This window comes from Homarus americanus, unplaced genomic scaffold, assembly GCF_018991925.1.
Source record: "Homarus americanus isolate GMGI-L3 unplaced genomic scaffold, GMGI_Hamer_2.0 scaffold1024, whole genome shotgun sequence".
Taxonomy (NCBI): Eukaryota; Metazoa; Arthropoda; class Malacostraca; order Decapoda; family Nephropidae; genus Homarus; species Homarus americanus.
The window spans coordinates 9,807,792-9,826,477 of NW_024715228.1; the positions used below are offsets into that span (position 1 = coordinate 9,807,792).

The 18,686-nt window shown below is 39.1% G+C and overlaps 1 protein-coding gene across 1 annotated transcript in view; it reads left to right on the forward strand.

The window, feature by feature from the left end:
- The window catches only part of LOC121856674 (peroxisomal trans-2-enoyl-CoA reductase-like), a 31,409-nt gene extending 15,669 nt beyond the window's left edge, over nucleotides 1–15,740 (forward strand). The window contains exons 3-7 of the mRNA XM_042352366.1: nucleotides 268–391; nucleotides 612–772; nucleotides 1,031–1,155; nucleotides 2,850–3,011; nucleotides 15,465–15,740. Of these exons, the coding sequence (XP_042208300.1) occupies nucleotides 268–391; nucleotides 612–772; nucleotides 1,031–1,155; nucleotides 2,850–3,011; nucleotides 15,465–15,551 (659 nt within the window). The 3' untranslated portion in view covers nucleotides 15,552–15,740. The remainder of the gene's footprint in view (nucleotides 1–267; nucleotides 392–611; nucleotides 773–1,030; nucleotides 1,156–2,849; nucleotides 3,012–15,464) is intronic.
- Nucleotides 15,741–18,686: the final 2,946 nt, after the last annotated feature.

An 18,686-nucleotide genomic window follows, 5' to 3' on the forward strand; every position in this document is an offset into this window, starting at 1 on the left:
AATTCTAGAATATATCCCTTTCACTATTGTACTGTACCTGGATGGTGATATAAGTTGAAAAAATATGTGTAAAGGCATCCAAAATCAATGTAAATTGTGTTATTTAATTATTTATAAACGAGATACTGTACACACTTGGGAAAAGGAGCAGACACACATACATAAAAGTAACAAACAGTACTGTACTGTTATAGGCTTACCATACTGTTTTCATACAAATGTGCAATTTAAATCATATCATATTTTATTGTATTTTCAATATTTCAGGATGCAAAGTAGTAATTGCATCCAGGAAAGAAGAGAGGTTAAAAGCAACTGTTCAAGAGCTCTGTCCGAATAGCAATAGACTTCGAGGTAAAGTTTGCAATATCAGAAAGGAAGACCAAATTAAGTAAGTACTGTTTGAAAAAATAAAATCGCAATAATGAAGTCCTATATGATGCACTATATGAAGCATTTATATGATGCACTAGTGGTAATTTTTTATACCTGAAATATCAGTATGCCTGGATGTAGTTGTAGATATTTAAGTGACATAACACCTAATTTTGATGAAGAGACTGGGCTACATAGCTATTAGTTGTAATGTGCTGAGGTTTTCCATTCCACAGCACTCTGATCTCTTCAACACTGAGTGAGCTTGGTAAGATTGACTATCTTGTAAACAATGGCGGTGGTCAATATCTTTCTCCTGTGGCTGACATAAGGCTCAAAGGTTGGGATGCTGTAGTGGAAACCAACCTCACAGGAACTTTTTTGATGTGTAAAGAAGGTTTGTTTTCTGATCAGTTCCCCTCTCTTTAATTACTATTATGTTTGAATGCAAAATACTGTAACAAAAATTTTCTTGTTAATATTACTTTTGAATAAAAGACATTTGACTGATTTTCAGCTGCATTACAGTACAGTATCATGTTTTTATGTACAGTATGCACCTTCAGTTTCTCTAACACGCATTATCATGATTCACTTGAAAATGAGTTGTGTATCAGTAAGATAGCATTTTACTCTTTTTTTTCCCATTGGATAGTTTATGGCCAGTGGATGAGAGAAAATGGTGGTGTGATTGTCAACATCATTCTTGACACTTCCCGGGGTATTCCAATGATGGCTCACTCAGCAGCAGCTCGTGCAGGTGTTGACAATTTAACTAAGGTATTTTGTTGTACTTTTGTGTTGTATTTCCACATGAAACCAATAATCTCATTTTTATCATCATCTCTTTCAACATTTATAAATGAGAGCACTAACAAGCAGAAAAGTGAAAAAGTGAGTTTAACAGGGCACAAAGAAATGTACAGTGGTCCCTCGATTAACGAACACAATTGGTTCCACAGAATCGTTCGTTAACCAAAAATTTCGTGAACTGAATCTATTATTTCAATGGGATATTGGGTAATTGGTTCCAACTCACAGAAAAAATACATACAAAGTACTGTATACCGGTAATAGAATTAACAAAACATTAAATATAAACTAAATGCAGTACTGTACTGTGCAGTATACTGTATAATAATGAATAAAAAACAATAGAATACTGTACTGTATTTTAACTTTCTTTGAGGTGTGTGTTTGTCGTATTCCTGGCAGCTTTGTTTATATATTGTAGTGGATCCTCTCCCCTACAACTCCCAACTGAGCTCCGGCCGAGCGCCTACCAGCCAATCAGCGTACAGCCAGCTACGCCGAGAGACTAGGTCTATGCAGTGGACGTAGGGGTACGATCGCCGACCTAGTCTCGACCTTCAACCTCCAGCTCAGGATCAGAGCGTTTCACACCTTACGCTTAAGCCGCTGTGATTGGCCCTCTCGCTACGCTCACCCCAAATCCTGATCCTCGTAAATTGTATAAATACGGCCATGCCTGGCCAGGGAGACCATTCTACACTCGGCTACCGGACCAGCAACATCTCTCAACAGCTCCTCACCACCCAGCTTCCTCAGAAACCTCCTCGCCCTACAGGACCTCTGAGCAAGCTACTCCTCACCTAGTCACTCCTAAGCACTGCACTGTACAACAACATATATACAGAAAGCGCATTGTGAGTTTCTATTCTACCTCATTCCTGAGTGTGAGATATCTACATGTACGTACGTTTGTGTGCCCATACTAAGAAAATTGACAACTGTCCACATACAGTACGCTACAATATCAAACAGCTGATTGTAGAGGCAGTCGATGATGACATGCCATATTCTTTACAGAGTGCATTGGTTCTAATACCTTCCTCATGTTTCATAATAATTTTTGCACTGCATATTATCAATATGTGAACTAAATTTCAGAATGACCAATAATTTTAATGTAAAAATGCAGAAATATTCAAGAGACCAACAAAGTGGATGTTCACACCACTGTATATATAGTTTTATCAATATGTTAACTAAATTAGAATGACCAGTAATTTTAATATAAAAAATGAAAAAATATTTAAGAGCACAACTTTCTTGATATTTACTCCACTGGAAATGAATGTAAACATAGAACCAATTACTGTATTGGCGGACTAGCCGATCAGCTGATGCACACAACAAAGCGTATTTCTCGTAAGGCTTTCGTTAATCGAAGTTTTGTTCGTTAATGTAATTGAAAATCCTTGTGGGAGCTAATTCGTTAACCGAAATTTTGTTAATTGAACCGTTCGTTAATCGAGGCACCACTGTAATATTTAAAGTGTAACGTGCATCACTAAACTTTCACATGTTTTCTTGTGAGATTATTAATTTCACTTTACTGTACATTATACATGTTATTGCTTACCTTATTACGTTTTAGGACCATATCTAACGTGAAAACCGAGAAATACCTGTTACTATGTTAATAGATTCTGCTAATAAATTCACATCAGTCTCTTGCAGTGGAGTGGGCTGCAAATGGAGTGCGTTTAAATACAGTGGCCCCAGGAGGCTTCATTTACTCTCCAACAGCAGCTGCAAACTATGGTGGGAGAGATGTCTTTGAAAAGGCACGTGTAGGCATTCCAGCAAAAAGACTTGGAACAACACAGGAGGTTAGTTATTGAGGATGATATAGTCCTAGGCAACTGTTTTGCTTGTGTTGAGCTGCTCTTTTAACTGCTTGCAAAGTTTTTTATACTGTCTCTTTCAAATGCCATTTTACATCCTAGTTTTAACAGTACGTAGATGGATTTTAGGGTATTTTAATGATGAGCAGGATAGAAGGTGGATGGCAAACAAGGACAAGTCAAACCCTAAGACTTTCTGCTGTTATGCAAAATCTAAATTAAAGACACATGTGAACATATCAGATCAGAGATTTGAAGGTGGCACTAATGCAGAATCAGATCAGTACAGTACTGTACAAGGTGTAGGTGTTGAATAAATTCTTTTCCTCAGTGTTCACAGGAAAGGATGTGAACAACCTCTTTGTGTTTGAGGAAAAACAGTTTTACACAGCACCAACATAATATTAAGTTTTCAGAAAAGTGTATTGGGAACAATTAGTCAAGGCTAAAGGTTCTTTAGAGTCTTGGCCCTGATAGTTTGCATCCCAAAGTGTTATGAGAGTTGTGCATCGAGCTTGTAGAGCCCCTTAAACTCTTGTTCTGTAGATGCACGGATAAGCAAAAGGTCCCAGTGACTCTATAAAGACATATGTATGTTTTATATTCAAACAGGGTGACCATTGCCACTGCAAAAACAATTGTAGGCCAGTGAGTGTGACCAGCATTGCGTATAAATTACTAGAGAGCATTATACGAGATGTAGTGATGGTACACCTTGTACTGTATGGGAATGCCAACATGGTTTAATGCATGGATGCTCCTGCTTGATGCAATTACTACAGGTGTTGTATGTGTGGACATAGATCCTGGAGTGGTGGCAATATTGATATTATTGTGTATATACAGTATATATCTAAACTTTGCCAAGGCTTTCAATAGCATACCTCATGACAGGCTGAAAATTGAACTGGTAGGGTATGGAATACAGGGGAGCGTCCTAGCATGGATCAGAGATTTCTTTGTGACCGTAAGCAGTGTGTAGTGATTAATGGCACAAAATCATCGTGTGTATCTGTGACAAGTGGGATATCACAGGGCAGTGTACTGGGACCGTTTACAACAAACTGATGTTCTCAGACCATTGTGAGAAGAAAGTAAATCAAGTGAATAAGCTAGTAAGTTATTATAAGGGTGTTCACATGCCTACATGGCCTGTCCCTATTGGTGCTCCCCTGTTTGGAGTACTGTCACCCCATCTGGTAGATATGCTAGAGACTGCCAGTTGATTGAAGATTTAAGAAAGAGGACCACCAGACAGGTGCCTACACTCAGGTAATCAGAGAGATAAGAATGCCTGCAGTTGCCTATTTTATGCAATAGACAGATAAGGGGTTGACATAACAGAAATCTTTAGGTACTTCGGAGGACATTACTCGATTGGAAGTTCATACCAGAAACTAGTGGATGCCCACCCCATTAGAGGTTACCACATCAGGTTGAGAGGTGTGAATTCTTGGAATAATCTGCCAGTGTGTGTTGTAATAATAAATAATAATAATAATAATTAACTGTTTATTGAAAAAATTCTGCAGCCCGAAGACTGAAAATATACATTGGACATAAATGACTTATTACATACATTGGTGGTTTAACAAAAGCCTTCATTAGAGAAAGGTAAAGGAACATACAGTGAACATTCAGATTAATGTAGGTGTTGAACAGCAAACACGTAGTGTAGTAACTCCCTCCCAGATGGTGTTAGGAGGAACTCACGTGGTGTAATAGTTCCCTCAGATGGTGTTATGAGGGACCTGGCGTGGTGTAGTAATTCCCTCGCAGATGGTGTTATGAGGGGCCTCACGTGGTGTAGTAATTCCCTCACAGATGGTGTTATGAGGGACCTCACGTGGTGTAGTAATTACCTCACAGATGGTGTTATGAGGGTCCTCACGTGGTGTAGTAATTACCTCACAGATGGTGTTATGAGGGGCCTCACATGGTGTAGTAACTCCCTCACAGATGGTGTTATGAGGGGCATCACGTGGTGTAGTAATTCCCTCACAGATGGTGTTATGAGGGGCCTGACGTGGTGTAGTAATTCCCTCACAGATGGTGTTATGAGGGACCTCACGTGGTGTAGTAATTCCCTCACAGATGGTGTGATGAGGGACTTGACGTGGTGTAGTAATTCCCTCACATATGGTGTTATGAGGGACATGTGGTGTAGTAATTCCCTCACAGATGGTGTTATATGAGTGAGGTTTGGTCTTAGGCCTTCCTATCGTAGACGGATTAACACATCGCTGGTCTCACGGTCCTTTATCACTGGGTACCTGGGACCTCACTGTGTGAAGGTTAACTTGGGTACGACTGTTACTGTTGAGTTGTTCTCACTGACTTAAACACTGTTCACCACTGTTCACCTCTGTTTAACACTGGTTCCGTTCCTTTCCTAAATGAAATTGTAACTTCTGGCGAGAACTTGTTGATATTCCGGTGGGGAGGAGGGTTCAGGGGAGGGAGTTGGTATGGGCCAACTTAACAGTTGACCTGGCTGCTCCGAGAGGAGCACCAGGTACGTCTTGACCCTTCGGTGGTCAAGGATGTGTTGTGATGGCAACAAGTGTGGGATCATTCAAGACCAGACTTGATCAACACTGGAGCAAGTTCAAATACATTCTAGAGCCAGTAGTGCTTGCCTACAGTGCATAAGAAACGTGAACGACTGCTCAAGCAGCTAGCAGGCCGGTCAGTTGTGAAGGAGATAAAGTAAAGTAGAGTTTGAGTGAAGTATATATTTAAGTATTGTGGTGTTCTTTTGTGGTTGTGAAGTTATCAACAATAAATTGGACAAAGAAACTCATGCTACAAAATTACAACTCTATTTCTGAGTCTCAACATAAATAAAAATTTCTTTACTTACAAAATCTCTCATTATATAGGTGAGTTTAACAATTAACTGAAATTGAATAATTGGCAGTGCGCAAGGTAACCGAAGATACTCAGTGAAGTTGTTGGCATAACTTTGCAGCGAGTGGTTGTAGCTGTTACAGGAGAGCTTGTTGTGAAAGTTGCTGCTTCTGTAATATGAGTTTCTTGCAAGAAAGGTAGACACCCTTTAAATACCTGGTGGAGTGGATCACAGTGTATGGAGTTTGAACCAACTCATGCTATGAGTTCAGCTGCAGGCACACTTGCCTTGAGCCAATGTGGGTGGTATACAGGTATAAGCTCTTGACGAGTGGTGACATCATCACTGCAATGATGGTGGCCTACGGGTCACCATAGAATGAGTAAAGGCTGTATTGATGACATGGGAATTCATCTTAATTGCATTGTTTTTTTATAGGATTATCCCGCCAGGGCACAGGTCAATGACCCACATCAGGGCCTGGGGGCAAAAATATAATAATAATAATAATAATAATAATAATAATAATAATAATAATTAATAAATATAAATAGATAAATAAATATTAAATAAAAAATATAATGTACAGTAGGGGGCAGGGAAAAAACACTTTTATTTGAGTTGCAGGCTGCACTTTTCAGGCATCGTTTGTATGGCTGTAACAAACACCTGTGCAAAATTTCATGCCATTTCATGCATACTTACCCTGCCGCATCGCGAACGACTTTTTGTCAACTTTTAGTGTACAGGTAGTTCTGCTATAACGCGATAATTGTGTTCTTGTAAAATATCGTGTTATAGAAAATCGCGTAATAGAAATAACAGGGCTTATGGAGAAAATAGGGTTAGGTGCAGATTACTCGAAATCGAAAAAATTTAGTAGTTAGCCTAACACAAAGGATAGCACAGTCTAAATAAATGTTATATTCATATCTAATAATGAAATCATACAGTAAATTTAACACTTTACCTTGAAAAAATATGAATGTAACTTGATGGGGGAGAAGGGTGATTTTGAGGTTGATAACATCGAGCTTCTCTTCAAGTGTTATATCCTTTCTTTTACGATAATCACCGGGAATTCTATCATCAGAACGCCTTTTGGAGATATTCTTCTTTACCATATTCACAGTTAATACCACAAAATTGGAGAAATAGTAAGCAAAAATCGCGTTATAGCAAACAAGCGTTCGCGTTATACAAATATTGTTCCGAATTCATAAATCGCGTTAGAGCAAATTCGCGTTATCAAAACACGCGTTATAGCAGAACTCACTGTATACCAAAAATTAGGTGTCATTTAATGTTTTCCAGGATAATGATAAATTTTACATGGGTGACATCGATTTAATTCACATGTTATTTTACAGGTACACCGTATAGAAAATCATTACAAGTTCATATTGAAATTCTTTTTTGTGCGGAACCTTGGCATCATTTTCCTAGACAATAATCTTTGCCTAATATATCCATCTCTCGATTCGTATCCCGTCACTTCAGTGCAAGCTTCAGTCATCAATTTTATGCCTCTCTCGACCGCCTGAGTGCTGTTTGGCCACTTGGGCACCACTAATGGTGTCTCAAGAATGTCATTAACCTGTAGATTTGACAGAGAAGCAATGTAAGGAGGCTCAGTCTTGAGTTCATTCCTCCAGTTAATCATGGAATGATAGTTTTTGCTTGCCACTTTAGTTTCGGAGTCACCACCTTTCTCATGTTGACTACAGGAGGCACATCCTCATTCCCATCTCCATCTTTACCCTCCTCATCAGTATAGTTTAACAAATTCTCGTCAACAGCAGCATCAGAATCTTCCTCCTCCTCTTCAGATCTGCCAGTGCATTCTTCCTTTTGCTGATTCTCCTCTCTAATTTTTCTTATCATTGAGACAGCTTTTTCTCTAACAGTCATGTCATCTGCACACATACCAAGAAGAAGTTGATCTGTGTGGGCGAAGTATGCATTTCTGTGGACAGCCTTCTTCACTCTCGTCTCCTCCTCACTATTCAGGTGTTTCATATATAGCAGGGACTGGAATACGTTCCTTGAGCCGTGTGTTACGTAAGGGTGTATCTTGATGTAAAACCACATTGGAGCACTGAACTTTATTATTGTAATGACAATTCTTTTCAACTCATGGCTGGGTCTTGATGTTGCTACATACAGCCTGAGGATTCTACTCCATAAGGTGTTCCACCTTGACACACAGGGAGGACCTGGCTCAATAGCAGCCAAGTCATCTTCAACAACACCTGTGATAACTCCTTTACAAATCCTATACAGGTATTTCTGATCCCAGGACAGATCTTTCTCCACTTCATCATTAAACACAGGGAAATCAGGGAAACTGACTGGCTGGAAGGCGACAACTGGAAGCTCAGACAAAGACTCCTTGATCTGCTTTCCAATGGGACCACGCCAATGCTCAGGACCACTTGGTTTACCATCATAGTGATAAAAAACTGCGCGGAAAGGCAGCTCATTTCCGTGAAGCTGACATATGAAATAATGGAGCGGGTGACCAAGTAACATTTCAAGATGATGAATGACTCCATTTTCTGATCCTACATTTACATTGGTTCCATCACAACCAACACACACAATGGGCTGCTGGGTTAGATTTTTCTCCACCAGAAACTCGTGAATAGTTTTGGCAATCTGCTTTCCGTGTCCAGTCTTGGGAGTCACATGTGTGAGATATTCATTGCCAGGCTCAACCATGATGACATAATGATCTTTCACCATCATCCTCGAACTCCATTTCTCGGTCTTCTCATTCTTTATCATCACACGAGTGGCGGTCTTCTTACCATCAAAATAGAGTGACGTCAAATTATGAAAAAAAAGTTGATAAACACTGAACAGAACATTGCACCGCCACAGCGGCTGTTTGGCTAGTACTGTAGGTAAACTTAAAATTTCAGTAGAAAATGCGGCAGACTAAACCTCGACATATCAGCTTCAAATTTGGCATGGAGTCTTTGATATGTATAAGGAACAATGCCTGAAGAATGCAGCTTTGAGCAAAATTTCACTGCCCCCTAATGTACAGTAATAATAATATACTACAGGTACTACTAATAATAATATTAATATTAATAATATTAAAGGACCATAAATAGAAAAAAGATCAATAGTGAGAAATGATTTATTTATGTTGTGTTGTCAAAGTAAGAGAAACAATTCAATCCCTGCAATTGTGTGTAAATGAGGCAGAAAGTCAGATCAGCAACATGGGACTTGGTCACAATTTTTGTGATGCCATATGGCAACAGGGTCTACCATTAGACAACACATTATGCTGCCAATATCTTCCCAGATGGTAGTACTGTACTTCCCTGTGTGATAGCTGCCTACTATCTTTAAAGAGAGACACTTGGAATACACAGTAGAATTCAATACATATAATTTAATCTAGCTTGTAGTTTGTTTTCAGACCAGTATCTTCAGATGAAAGCAATTGTAAGTGGGGTTTTTTTTTTTTTTAAAGGGGATTAGCCCACCTGGGCACAGGTCACTGACCCAGATCGGGGCCTGGGGGGCAAAAATTTAATAATAATAATAGTAATTCATAGTAAATAAAATTTATAATTAAAAGTAAAATAAAATAATAATAAGAATAATAATAACAATAACAACACTGTAATAATGATAATAAAGAAAAATTAATAATAATCAATAGTTAGAAATGCTATACTATATACAGTATGTTGTCTTGTCAATAGTAAGAGAAACAATTGAGACCCTGCAATTGTGTGTAAATGAGGCAAAAAGACAGATCAGCAACCTGGGACTTGGTCACAATATTCGTGATGCCATATGGCAGCAGGGTCTACCATTAGACAACACATTATGCTTCCAATATCATCCCAGGCAGTAGTACCTCCCTGTTTGATAGCTGCCTACTACCTACCTACTTGTTTGCAAAACTGATGTCGTTTTGTGTAAAATAATTTATATTCAGTGCCTGATGTTTGAAGAAATTCTATTTATACAGGCACTGTACTGTACTATTCTCCAGTTTAAGTAGGAAACAAGTGTGTTTGTAAATTTTTAATGAAATCATACCAGATACAAGCCAGTAATATGGCTTAAAACTTTAAATCACTCATTTTGTATTTAGGTGGCAAGTGCAGTATGTTTCCTCCTCTCCCCTGGGGCCTCATTCATCTCGGGGGAAACCTTGAAGGTTGATGGAGGTGCAAACTTTATTTTTACTTTTTACTTTTATCCTCTTCGCCACTGATCGGCTTGTTAGCCGCTTGGGCGATCGGTCACGACTCTTTTCCTTTATATTCTTCACCAAAAGGTCGGCTCGCTAGCTGCCCGGGCGATCGGTCACGTCTCTGTCACGCACTGTTGGCAAATACTGGGCATGCACCGGCTCCTGAATGTACCTGAACCCGCTCCAGTGTTGGTCAAGTCTTCTCTTGAAAGAGCTCACACTCGGTGCCGTCACAACACTTTCTGGTAGATTGTTCCAAGAGTTTACAACCCTCACTCCGAAAAAGTTTGCCCTCACGGTTTTCCGGACTTGCGGCTTCTTCAATCTTGAGCTGTGACCCCTTGTGGGGCGAGCGTCCGCCAGCTCCAAGTAAGGACACTCAACTGAGTAGTGCCCCCTGAGATGCTTATAAACCTCAACTAGGTCCCCCCTTGCCCGTCTGTAGTATAAGCTAGGCAAGTTCAGGCGCTCCAATCTCGCAGGGTAGCTGAGATGCCGAAGTGCAGGCACCAGCTTGGTGGCCCTCCTTTGAACATTTTCAACCAACTGACAGTCCCTAGCATATCTCGGGGACCAGATGGGGTGACAGTACTCCAGATGGGGAAGCACTTCACTCCTGAAGATCGTCACGAGGGACGGACCGTCTAGATATCTGAACGACCTTCTTATAAGACCCAATAATTTATTTGCCTGATTTACCTTCTTCTCACAATGGCCCGAGAACTTCAGCTCATTGTCAACATACACACCTAGGTCCTTCTCACACACAGTCTCAACTAGTACATTTTCTTCATCCCGTTGGGACATATGGTACGCCTCCTTACCGTTGGTACGCCCCAGGTGCATCCTCTTACACTTCGTGACATTGAATCTCAGCAGCCATTCCTTCGACCATTCCTGGAGCCCACAGAGGTCCTTCTGCAGCTCTTCACAGTCCGCTTGGTTCTTAATTTCCCGAAATAACTTGGCGTCATCGGCAAACATTTGTATGGAGGAGTGTACAACGTCAGGCATATCATTTATGAAACAAACAAACAACAGCGGGCCCAATACACTACCCTGCGGTACCCCACTTGTTACAGGTACAGATGACGATTTCGTGCCATTAATCACCACACATTGCTTGCGGTCATGTAGAAAGTCTTCTATCCACGCTAGGACATTTCCCCGAATTCCGTACCCTTCCAGTTTGATTTTCAGCCTTTCGTGGGGTACACTGTCGAAAGCCTTGGCAAAATCTAGGTAAATATTGTCGATATTACCACCCCGTTCTAGAATATGGGTCCAAATATCCAATACCTTGAGCAATTGTGTTAAGCAAGAGCGCCCCGGCATAAAACCGTGTTGGCAATCTTTTACAAGGTTGTTTCGTAGTAGATGTTCCATCGCTGCATCTCTGATAATACTCTCAAGTACTTTACATATTATGCTGGTCAGGCTCACCGGTCTATAGTTGTTCGTGGAGTGCCTATCGCCCTTCTTGAAGATAGGACTCACATAAGCCACTTTCCATTCACTGGGGACCATTTGTTCATCCAGGCATTTACAAAACAGAATCTTCAGGGGCTCTGCAAGCTCGTTGCACAGCTCCCTTAGCACTCTAGGATGCACCATGTCAGGTCCAGGACTCTTATGGACCTTTAGCCTGGACAGTTTATTTCTAATACCCTCTTCTGTGAACACAATGTGGGTCAGTGCTGTGTCGAACCGTCTGTCCTCAAACGCAGGAAGGTTAGTTGCATCCTCTCTTGTGAACACTGAGGAAAAGAAGCTGTTCAATGCCTCAGCTTTATCCTGGTCAGAATCTGTGTAACTACCATCTTCAAGCCTCAGGTCTGATACTCCTACTCGCGTTTTCAATTTCGACTTTGCATAGCGGTAAAACGCCTTTGGGTTTGACTTGACCTCGCGTGCAACCAGCATCTGGAACTCCTTTTCAGCCCTTCTACACTTTACCTTTGCTTGGTTTCTGGCTCTTGTATACATCCTCCTGTCTTGCTCATCGTTTGACCCAACCCACGTCTTGAATTTCTGGGTTTTCTTCTTAATTTTGTCGACCGCCGCATGGTTCATGTGTAGGGATCCCCTAGTATTCTTAGAAGCACTGGGTTTGGTCTTGGGTATATATTTATCGATCAAATGGGTCATTTTACTAGTTATGATATTCAGCGTAGTGTCTGCGTTCTTGTACCTTAATAAGTCAGGCCAGTTGATACCCCTCATCTCTTCCCTCATCCCATTGTAATTTTCCTTGTAATATTTGCACCTTGGCCTGGCCTTATCTTGAACTAGGTAACAGTTAAATCTGAATGACAACACTGTATGGTGACTGGTGCCAACTGGGGCAAGGTGTTCCAGTTTGGCCACCATACCCTCCTCGTTTGTTATGATGAGGTCAAGCGGCTTGGGTGTTTGCTCCCCTCTGTAATGTGTCGGGTCTCTCACATGTTGGAACAGAAAATTATCTCTCAGAGTTTCTACAAAAAGAGTAGCAGGATTATTCAAGTCATTCGGGGTTGACTCGTTTCTTCAGTCGATGTCGCCATAGTTAAAGTCCCCCATGATAAGGAGGTGGCTGGGGTTGAGCATCGCCGCATTGTTTATTAAGGTTCTTAAGTTCCTTTGATTTAGTGGGCCACAGTTCGGGGATCTGTAGATACACCCGACGATAAGTAAGTCCCCTCCCTTTAATTTAATTTTACACCACTTGGACTCTTCAAAGACATCCTCTCCCTGTACCCTCGCCTGGCTGGCTCTAAGGTCTTGCCTAGCGTAGATAACCACACCCCTCCTGCAGGATTCTTGAGTTAGGTTCGTAAATGAGTCATATCCAGCAATACTGAACTCACATTCCCCTGGGTCGATTCTCCTGTTCTTGTACAACAGTTCTACAACTCCTACAATATCTGGTTGGTGTACTCTTAGTAGTGTTTCAAACTCCTCCCTCTTATCAAGGAACGTGTCGGTATTAGTGTACATGACATTCAAGTCAGAATTTGTTCTCGGTAACGTCTCTGCTCTTAGTAATAAACCCGCTCCACCCACATTCTCAGAAGCTGCAGCATTTGCTAAGTACACTGTATTTTGCAGGGTGTGGTTAAAAATTTCATTGTTTACACGGCGCTCGTTCCCTCCTGTCCGGTAGGCTGAGCCGGTGCCGCCTCCCGGGTGGGGGGTTGAGTGGGTGGAGGGTGCACTGCTGCCCCCTGGCCCTGTGTCGGCACACTTGTTTCCACTACCCTCCCCCTGAGTATAACCCATGTGCACCTGTCCCCGTTCCTTCTCGACTCCTCCCTCTTCTGCTTCAAGTCCAGCAGGAGCTTCTTGTGCTGTTCCCTCTGCATTACCGTGTGGTCTGGGTGAATAAATACATCTCGAAATGCCTCGCTCCTTGCTAAGTTTTTTGCCTGCCGGATAACTTGCCATTTTTCCTCCTCACTCCCTAGTGTGATCCTGAGGGGGCGAGGCTTAACCCCCTGCTTTTGTCCCAGTCTCCTCACATCCTGAGGGGTTGCTGGAATCTTCAGAACCTCTGTGCAAATATTTTGAAACAGCACCTTGTCGTGTGTTTCCTTACTCACAGTTCCCTCTGCCTGGCTCTCGGTGACTCCAAAAACTATTACATTGTTCCTGCGCTGGAGCCGTTCCTGGTGTTCCTCCTCTCCCCTAACAGTAGGTCCGTTAATTTTCATTTCTTCGACACACTTTTTCAGAGTCCCAATCTGCTGTAGAACCTGTACTGATTCTGCATTACTCTCCGCCCCCCCCACCCGTGGCCCTCCTAATACGTCCGCATAGCTCCTCTTAGCAACCACCTCCATTCTATTAGCTACTTCCTCAGTCTTAGCAAGGATCTCTTTCTCAACTTGCTCCAGTTTGTCAACCAGCATGGCTCCTGCTTCATCTATTTTCGTCCCTAGAGAACTCGTTCCCTTATGGATTGCAATCGCTTCATTCACCTTGACTATGCAGCCAGGGCAATACCAGCAACAGCCATCAAGCTTTACGGCAGTTAGTAACTTCCTAGACGTTGCATTAGTTAGGCCTGCATCCTCCATATCCGACGTCTCCCTGCAGTAATCACATACCAAACTCATGGTTGTTGTTGTTGGGGGGGGGGGGTGCAGACTGTGTATAGATCTACACCTATTTCAAAGAAAATAAAGAGAGAAAAAAGTACTTAGCTACTCTCTGTTGCCTATGGAGTTGTCGTCTGCGACTGCGTACACTGTATCTCCCTGTGAATGGTGTATTGTAGGCACAGTTTCAGTCCTTGAGCAAGCACACAATCAACATAAAATAAAATTTAAAGTCTCTGTGGCACCTATGACACGACTTGGTTTCAGCTGGCACGGTGCCTTTCCAGCTTGCTTGCTAGTGAGCGCTCACTTTAAGTTATTTACAACTTCAGCGGTCACTGATGACACTATGAACTATCACTGTGTACACTGTATCTCCCTGTGGGTGGTGTATTATAAACACAGATTCAGTCCTTGAGAAAGCACACAAACAAAATAAAATTTAAAGTCTCTGTGGCACCTATGACACGAATAGGCTGGCAGTTGTCCTTACCAGCTCGATTGCCAATATGTATTCACTTTAAGTTATTATAGTCTCTTCTGCATTCACTGATGACAACTATGAACTGATTTAACTGAATTTAGGTGAGTGTATTTATACATGAAACAATGTCAGATATCTTTACCAAATTGTCTTTTTCTTTTACAGTATTGGAAATAGATACAGATACATAGTTAGCAAGGCAGTGTGGTGTGCTTTAGAGTGTTTTACCATTAATCAATCAAGGTTTAATTCTTATGTCTGAGGGTGACAGTCATGGCCCTCCCCTCCAAATGTGTTTGGACTGTGCATTAATCCTCCCAGGTTTTGTATATGACGTTCAGCTTTTTATACTATTCATTCATCTCATTCTGTCTCTTCCCCTGTGCCTCTTACCTACCAGTATCTGTACCATTATCTCTACATAATTATTCGATAGTAGTTTCACATTCTCATTACTGTAATCTGATGACCAGGATTTGTAATATCTCTTCACTCTTTAAATTGAATCGAAGTATTTTAACTTATTTTTTAATAAATGAAATTCTTGTTAATTTGTTTCAAGCAGGACCTAATTATGGTAAAATGCTGTAATTAATGGCTGAATTCTTGGCCCAGCAGCATGTAGTATTGTTTCACATAATATCTATGCTCTTTCCAATTTCTGTACATACCACATTAATTATTTTGCAGCATTATAAACCTGTAAATCATTGAATGCTGTATATGAAATTTGCCTTGTACAGTAATCCTGCATAAGTAGTGAAGTTTTTCAAACTCAATTTTTCCCTTCTCTGGACAGATCACGATAAGTTACCTGCATATTCTTGGATGTACAAATCTCCAGAGAAAGATGAAGACTGACTTTCTACCAAAGGCCAAGTTGTAATACCAAGAATTTTGACTGCTGTTGGTTGTACGATGTCCTGGTACTTTTCATTGCTCAATAGAATATGTTCTCATGTAAATATGATTAGGATAATCATTAGCCTCTTTATCCTTTAAAGAGAACAAGATAAATCCATTATCAGGTGCTTGTGAATCAAGAAGATATTTAAAAAATATTGTGATGCTGTAACTGAATTATTTTTTTCAAAATTATTTACGTGGATATTATTATTATTATTATTATTATTATTATTATTATTATTATATATATATATATATATATATATATATATATATATATATATATATATATATATATATATATATATATATATATATATATATATATATATATATACACACACACACCTAGACCCCGACTTACGACCGTCGGGACTTACGACCGCCGCAGAATTTTTTTTTTCTTTCAAAATGACACACGCATTTTCTATACCAAAAAGTTTCCAGTTAATGTAGTCTCCATGTATAATTAGAAAATTATGGGGGCCCCATGTGCATTCAGCTGACTACATTAAAGGTTAAGTGCTCAGTCACACTGTATCCATTCCTTATTATTTATTACTTTCACTGTACTGTATCCATTCATCATTATTCATTACTTTTACTGTACTGTATTTCATTGTAGATTTTTTTTTTTTTATCTATATCGGACTTACGACCTGGATTTGGGTCCCTAACCCCGTCGTAAGTCGGGGTTTAGGTGTACATATATATATATATATATATATATATATATATATATATATATATATATATATATATATATATATATATATATATATATATATATATATATATATATATATATATATATATATATATAGTATATATATATATACACACATATATACATACAGTGGTCCCTCGGTTAACGAGCACAATTCGTTCCAGCAGGTTGCTCGTTAACCGAAAAACTCGTTAACCGAAACCATTGTTTCAATGGGTTTTTGGGTAATTGGTTCCAGCTCACTGAAAATTGCCTAAATTCAACAAAAAAGGTAGAAAAGTACACTTACTATGAGGTGTGTATGTAGAAGGCTCCTGGATAATGATGATGATGAGAATTAGAATGGGGGTGGAGGAGAAGGAAGAAGAGAAGGCATTGGGGTGGAAGAGAAGTCACCCATGGCACCATTTCACCTATAAAATTTTAGTTCTCTTGGTGTAATTCAAGATTATTTTCTTTAAATCAACACTGCACTGCATTATATATTGTCAATATGTAAAATAAATTTCAAAATGACCAATAATTTGCTTGGAAACAGAAAAAAGCGTTTAGTTGAAGAGAGTCTCAAGCAAGATGTTACCTCCACTGAAAACAGAGAGAGACTAACGCCTGTCTGGTGTGTTAACAGGCTGGATGGCACGCCAGAAACTAGTTTCTTTACCTTCAATTATGTTCAATAATTGTTAAAATGACTAAAAAAGTTAATATTAAACTTTTAAAATTTTTGAATAGTATAAACTTCTTGATATTTACTAAAATAGTAAGGAATTTAAGCCCTAAAACCGATTACTGTATTGGCGGACTAATACTACAGCTGGTGGACCGCCAAATGCAAGTGAAAACATGTTGAAGTCGGCTCGTAAAAAACTCGTTAATTGAATTGATTGCTTGTTAACCGAAGTTAAGAATCTTATGGAAGGTAAATCGTTAACCGAAATCTCGTTAACCGAGGGATCACTGTGTGTGTATATATATATATATATATATATATATATATATATATATATATATATATATATATATATATATATATATATATATATATATATATATATATATATATATATATATATATATATATATACATATATATATATATATATACAGTAAAGCCTCGATTAACCGACTGGATTAACCGTCAAATCCGAACTCCTAAAAAAAAAAAATACGGGATTAGCCTACCGGGCACAAGTCACTGACCGACACCGGGGCCTTACGAAGATAATGTAATAATATTAATAATGATAATGATAATAATAGTAATAAAGAACCTTAAATAAAAGCAAATGAAAAAAAATCAAGAATGAAAAACAATATATGTATGTTGTGTTGTCAATAGTAAGAGAAACAATTGAGACCCTGCAATTGTGTGTAAATGAGGTGAAAAGATAAAACAGCAACCTAAGACTTGGTCACAATTTCGATGCTATGGAAGTAGGCTCACCATTAGACAATACTGTACATAATGCTTCCAATATCTTCCCAGGCAGTAGAATCTCCTGTTTGTGTAGCTGCAAAACTTTAGTAATATTACTTTGATACAACATGATAAATTTGACAAACAATGAAAATAAACAAACAAAAGTTATTTACCAAGACCTTCTCAGAACAGGAGATAAGACTGCTATTTATAGCCCGTCTTGTAGGAAGTCGACACACTAGAAATAATTCATTTTAAAATTTATATTTTTACATAGAATATTCAGCATGACTGCAATTATAAAATATTGTATATATATATATATATATATATATATATATATATATATATATATATATATATATATATATATATATATATATATATATATATATATATATATTTGTGTAATAAATGTATGTAGTAAGTACATACAGTAATCTTTTTCACCAACCTAATGAAACACTATTGAATTAGAATACTGTAGCTCACTGAAGCAAGCTTATAAATTAAAGAAAATACTTCCAGTGTGTTTAATATATTACAGTATGATATAAATAAACAAATAAATCAAATCCATTTTAAGTAAATAAAACAATTGTATTCTATTAATCGACATTAGTTCAAGTTAAATAACAAACTTTTATGAGTCACTAGTAGCTTACACTACATCAACCGGTAACGCTGATGCCATTACTAGAGTGAATTGGTTTTATTTAAAAACCAAGGATGTAAACAGCACTGGTCAATGGGATATAGGTATGACTTAATGGGTCAGTAAGCTCCCAATGGTAAGTGTCACATTTTAGTACCGGTCTTATACAGCGAATAGGGTCAAAAGCTACTTTTTAAATGGAAATTTTGGGGCTGTCTTATACACCCCTGTCGCCTTGTAGGCCGAGATATACGGTATTGAACATAATTGAAGGTAAAGTGACTAGTTCATGCGCTGCATCCAGCTTCCTCTA